The sequence below is a fragment of the Empidonax traillii genome, unplaced genomic scaffold, assembly GCF_003031625.1.
Source record: "Empidonax traillii isolate 1590-97213 ecotype Southwest subspecies unplaced genomic scaffold, ASM303162v1 scaffold395:size559319, whole genome shotgun sequence".
Taxonomy (NCBI): Eukaryota; Metazoa; Chordata; class Aves; order Passeriformes; family Tyrannidae; genus Empidonax; species Empidonax traillii.
Genome location: NW_020955588.1, coordinates 272,734 through 278,948, shown reverse-complemented (window position 1 = coordinate 278,948; position 6,215 = coordinate 272,734). Strand labels below are relative to the sequence as shown.

General features: G+C 38.7%; 1 protein-coding gene across 1 annotated transcript in view; it reads left to right on the top strand.

The window, feature by feature from the left end:
• Nucleotides 1-6,215, top strand: part of LOC114062276 (neural-cadherin-like) — a 59,352-nt gene that overhangs the window by 25,249 nt on the left and 27,888 nt on the right. Inside the window, exons 7-10 of the mRNA XM_027893539.1 lie at nucleotides 2,719-2,891; nucleotides 3,898-4,066; nucleotides 4,802-4,972; nucleotides 5,864-6,036. Of these exons, the coding sequence (XP_027749340.1) occupies nucleotides 2,719-2,891; nucleotides 3,898-4,066; nucleotides 4,802-4,972; nucleotides 5,864-6,036 (686 nt within the window). The remainder of the gene's footprint in view (nucleotides 1-2,718; nucleotides 2,892-3,897; nucleotides 4,067-4,801; nucleotides 4,973-5,863; nucleotides 6,037-6,215) is intronic.

Here is a 6,215-nt window from a genome sequence, read left to right as displayed (position 1 = left end):
AGAAAGGTAATGATATATTAGCTCTTTGCTGCTGCAGTAATGTTGATTCTGTTGTGATGCACCTTGAATTTCACAGAATCACAGAACCATAGAATATTCTTGAGTTGGGAGGGACCCACAAGGGTCATCCAGTCCAACTCCTGGCCCTGCACAGACACCCCAACAATCCCACCCTGTCCCTGAGAGCATTGACCAAACCCTCCTGCACCTCTGGCAGCCTTGGGGCTGTGCCCACTGCCCTGGGGAGCCTGTTCAGTGCCAACCACCCTCTGGGGGAAGAACCTTCTTGTGAGATCCACCCTGAGCCTGCCCTGACACAGCTCCAGCCATTCCCTTGGGTAATTTGGTCTTAATTAGGTAGCTATTATAAAACTGAATAGCATGTGCTGTCTTTGAAGCTTAATTTTTAAAAGTGCAGGGGAAGGATGCATAAACTCTTGTTTAATGTTAAAAAATGGTATAATTTCCTAAAAGTTCTGTATAATTGACCTTCTTTACTTATGCAGTGTTTGCTTTCAGTCTTTTAACTTAATAGAGCATTGTTATAGGTAACAGGGAGCTTAATAGACAGTAACTTTATGGAGTGTGTTATTATTGATAACAGTGTGGTATCCCAAAACGTCAGACAAGGATCTGAACAACTTTTAATATTGGAAACTGGACATTTTGGTTTTTAGATGAGGCTTCCCCTCACTGTGCTTATGTCTGCCCTGATTACATGTGTGAGCAAACACTTCTTAGCTAAGTTTACTTGTGTTGTACTGACACAAAACAATGCATTTGTAGGTGGAATGACACTACCACTGTTTTATTTCAGTGAAGGCAAAAGTATATAAAATGTGAACTAAAAAAGTGTATTTTTAATTTAAAGACAAAATCATTCCCATGACCAGTGTTATTTAGCCAAGAACACTTCATGCATGTGAAAAAAAAAATGTGTGGAGAATACTTTTCAGTTTAAGGCATTTGTTCTGAAATACCAATTTTACATCTTTTAAAGTTCTTTTCAGCAGTCACATGTTTTTAAAACATGAATAGGAAAAAAAGAAACCACCACATTGGTGTCCTCATTAGAAAAAAATAAATTAAAAAATGCACACCCAACATACAAGTAGGTTGGCATATACCTTTAAATTAATAGGATTTATTTGCTGTTGATTGCCTGAAAAAAACAAAAGAGGATGTTTTGATATTGAAACAGGCAAACAAACTGAAATCCCATTGAAGGATTGAATTAACTTAATTAACTTCAGTTAAACTACTTTGTATTTTGAACTTAGAGTTTTCACAGCGTAAGCATTGAATATATAGGAAGGCATAAGCTGCCCTAAGTTATTCCTTCTCTTTATTTCATGGAGTTCACTTACCATGAAATTTTAATTTCAGTGCAATCATGGTTTTGCAATATTAATGTGTAGATTCTGAAATGTTCCAAAATTATGGTGTGCAGGTAACTTGGAAGTGTTGAAGTGTAATCCTGAATTTATTGTGAGCTCCTTTCTGACTTACAAAGAGAGTTTCAGGTTCCAAGAGTTAAATTTCTAAAGATGCTTTGTCACCTGAAGAAGAACAATGGTTTTGAAAGTGTCTAATTGCCACAGTATTAAGATGTCTGACACTTCTGAAAACCCTTTTTTAAAGTGCTCCAAGCATTTTAACATTTGATTGATAGCATCTCTTGGGATTAGCTCCATAGTTTTAATAGAGATAATCGCATATAGGTACGTTTATACCTTTTTACCAATTAATTTTATAGTCTTTGAAACTTTATTTTAGGAACATGAGCATTTTTTTCCAAAACACTTTTGGGTTTTAGTTGCTGAATAAACCATTAAAGGTTTATGCAGTGATTTGCAGCAGTTCCTTTTCAGGGATGATATCAGGGGAATATGTACCCCCTTGGCAGAAATGTGGAGGTAAAGTGGAGATGTGTCAAAGATAAGCACTGCAGCTAAAACAATACATCTGCAAGCAAACTGAGTGACATTGATGCTGTGACAATCCTCTGTTGTAATGACAATTACTATTATTCCTGACGAATAACAGAAGTGATGGATGGATGATGGAGCAAAAGCATGACAGCTCCTCACTGCATGGTCTCTGTTTTTGTAGCACATCTCTCCCTGACAGTGCCTTTATGTCCCACCCAGCAGGGTGTAGCATTTGGGGGAATTATCAGGGTAGCAAATTAAGGGTTTCTGAGGCTGTGCCTCTACAAGTAAGTGCTGCTGTGATTGTGCTGCAGGAAGGCAAACTTGAAGTAGTTTCAGCTGAGCTGTCGATGGCAGCTGCAGCAGTAGACGTGTGACACGTGTGTCATTGCAGTAATGATACAGGAGCAGAGCCAGGCTCGCTGGTGGGGCAGGTGCAGGTAAAACACCAGTCTACCACAATGCTTCTGTGTCTTTTTTTTTTGTTTTATTTTACTTTTTTTCTGTAGCAGGTAAATAAAAGCTGTTCTGTGTGGGTCAGCTGAGGTGTAGCTGTTGTCTCGTTTAGCTCTGTAACCATACCTGCAGACAAACCTGTTGTGGTGTCTTAATTTTGTTTTAATATCACACTGCAGTAAAAACACCATAGTTAAATTAAACTGCAGCAGCCTTATGGGTTATTGGTGAATAGGCAAACCACAGGGGTTTGTTATCACTCCTACTAGCAAGAATAATAATGGTAATTGGTTGATGTAGAAAAAAAAACCCCAACCTGTTGTTTTTACAGGGCTGGTTAGACTTCGTTCAAGCCCGTTTCCTAAGCTGCAGGGAACAGAGTATGTACTTAATGTCACAGCTGCTGATGATAATGCCTCTGGAGGACCCCAGCCTCTTACAAGTACTGCCCAGGTTGTTGTGAAAATTGATGATGTCAACAATAACAAACCTGTCTTTCAGAAGGTAAATATTTGAGGCTCGTGGTTTGTGTTGTACTGTGTGTAATTGTTTATTTAGCACTGTGTTGTCACTGCAAATGTGCAGCAGGGGAGCTGCTCGGGGGTGGGGGTTGCTCTGCTTCCCTCTCTCCTTTAGAGTCCTGATGCCTCTGTCTTCTCCATCTTTTCCATCCCTCCCTCAGAATAGCAGGATTTGTCCTTCTCTTGTGGTAGGACAGCCCTGTGCTCCCTGAACCACACCTCATCTCTGGCGTTCCACAACATGAGGCTGGGACACACTTTTGGAGTTTTCATATGACATAAGAGCAGGAATCAATAGGGATGGCTGTCTATGCAGTGGAGCTGTTCCAGAATATTCCAAAATACCTCTCTAAATTGCATAGGCTTCCTCTCGTGGGCTGGAACCAATGAAAGAGAGAAGAATGAGTGTTTTAGCTTAAATATTAAACTACTTTAAAAAATAAATACTGTAATTTGTTTTCAGAATGCTAATTCATATTAAAGATCTGTTGTCTAAAAATTTCAAGTCTGATGCTGATGATTCAAATGTTGCTGGACAATGTTGCATATTTTGAAAAGTCAGCAACTATTCATGTCAGTCTTGGAAATTCTCAGTAACCTCTCCTTGACCAAGTTACTTTGTGTAAAATCTCTTTTTGACCAAAGCAGTTCTGCAGTTTGGGCAAGTGTATGCCCTCTTTTTTTATTAGACTTTTGCTAATTTAGAAAAATATTTGCATTTGGAAGTAACTACAGCTTTTTCTCCAAATATTTTTGTTTGTTGGGGATGCTCAGTGGCCTCATGTTCTGTGTGGTTCATATAACCACAGAATAGCAGGTGAAGTCTGTAAATTAGTGATGATACAGATAAAACACCAGCAGTGCATGGGAATGAAGTGTTGCCGAATTGATTTTCCTTTTTTTTCCTCCTCTGGTGTATCTTTTTTACAGTGATGGCATGGTAAGTCCTTGATTTTTCTGTTGGTTTTTTATCTTCTCCACTCTCTTAGTGCCAGTATTATCGGGAACATGCTTCTGTCTTGGAAAACCAGCCTTCAGGGACAGTTGTACTGCAGGTTGAAGCCACTGATGCTGATGAAGGAGCCAATGGTATAGTGAAATATGGCTTGATGCACAGAGATGGTGTCCTACCAGCATTTACTATTCATCCTGACACAGGTAAAACGTCAGAACATTTAGAAACCACTTTGTAACACTGATGGAAGAAAGGCTTAAATAAAATCAGACTTCTTGCTTTTTATTTAGTTTTTTTGACAGCAGACAAAATATAAGCTATATTAACTGCATGAACAAGTATTCCATGGAATAGTTTCATACATGTCCAGTACTGAACTAAAACTGATGTTTTTCCTGAAATATAGAAATTCTGCTGTGTGAAGTAACTTGTGTGTTTTTGTAACTGGATTTAAAAAAAACCCCAAACATTATCTTGCAACATTGCTAGTGGTATATAAATGATTTATCCAAGTGACAGTAGTCTTACAAACAGCAAAGGAATTTAGTCTTGGAAGGTTGAAAATAAGTTGAGGCTGAACTTCTGGAGGAGAGAAGGCGTGAAATGTTCCTCTACACTGTACTTACTGCTCTTCAAAAGGAATATTTCTTTAATAAACTCATTCTCCTAAAGTTAGTTTGGTACTTATCTCCATTTTCTAAATTTAAGTCCAGTTGTGTGTAGATGTAACTGAAGTTTGTGTCTGTCTGAGCAGTGCAATGTCAGCTGCTGCAGTTGTTAAATCTTGTCATTGGATGCTTGGACCTGAAGTTCGTGTTCAAGGTGTATTTGAACTATTGCTTTGTATCTCAGTGTATTGACAGCCCAGGAAACATCTACGTGTAGAATATTGTCAAATGCCTGATATTTTAACTGTCTGGTATTTACTTTGTTTTCAGGAGTTCTGACAACTGTTCAGGTATTTGATCGAGAAAAGCAGAGGGAATATCCCATCACTGTGACAGCAACAGATCAGGCAGCGGAACCACTCATTGGAATATGTCAGATCAATGTTGTCATCCTGGACCAAAATGACAATGACCCCAGATTTGAAAACACCCACTATGAATGTAATTGAGAGTCATTGGATAGAGTTTCGGTGCCCTGAGTGTGAGCTTGCCTGATGTCTCCAATTTTGGGGTTTTTGTTTTCTTCCTGGCAGTAGAATATGTGACAAACTAGCTGATTGCAGCCAGAGATGCTCTTACTAGTTGCAGAACTGGTACTCTGTGTCAGGTGATGTAACAAGTACAGTCTTGGTTCATAGACCTTCCTTATGGGAGAATTCCTTGAAGCAATAGCCATGTTAGTGCCTGGTACTCACAGGGATGGAGGAGTTGTAATAACAGTGTGGATGTGCAGTGCTGAGCATTAACTGTGTCCTTTGTTTTCAGATTAATAGATTTCTGTCATAGCTTTTGATTGCATAGTTTTCCTTTTCCCATTTGAATTTTGTAATTCTTCGTTGTCTGTTGTTTTACCTTTCGTTGTTGGTTCTTCAGAAAAACCCTTCCTGTTTATGGAAGCAATCCGAGACATGTATAATATTAAGAAAAAAAAATGAAGACTGACAATTCTCCATTAGTTATGCAACGCAAATCCTAGAAAGTAGTTTCTGGCAATGTGGTCCTTTTCTTCTGGTTTTATGCAATAAATTAAAATTCAATTTAAGTATAATACAGAGCAATTAGTCCTTTATTAAAATACAATTCAAATAATTGTAAACAATAAGAATTCTAGTTTATCAGTGTGATAACATGAAGTTCAAATGTGATCCACAGCTCTGGAGTGATAGCAGCCCTTTAAAATACTCCGTGCAATGTGTATGGCCATTGTTCCAAGGAAGATCAAGTTACAGCTTCCATACATTATTACTTTAATATTTCTGCATGACTTGCCAAGATGTCCATGGTACTGCAGTGAATGAACGATGTGTTTGAAATCTCCTTTCCTTACATTAGATTTCTTAAGAGAGGACACGAGAGTTGGGACCAGCTTCCTGCGTGTTGCGGCCCGGGATGATGACTACAGCTCAAATGCTGCCATCACATATTCCATAGCCAACGAAGAACCAAATTACTTTCAGATTAATCCTGCTACAGGCTGGGTGTTTGTGAACCAACCCATATCTCAGGTATGGTGCTTGCTTTCCTTTCCAAGCTGATTATCTCAGTATATCCCAGGAGAGACTGAGGCTGTGAGTTTGTGTTACCCCGTCATGTTACAGGATCAATACACGGTGTTTAAATTAAACGTGAGTCTAAGGCTTTTAGCTCATGAGTCCATTGACTGTAAGCTGCATATAAGCAAACC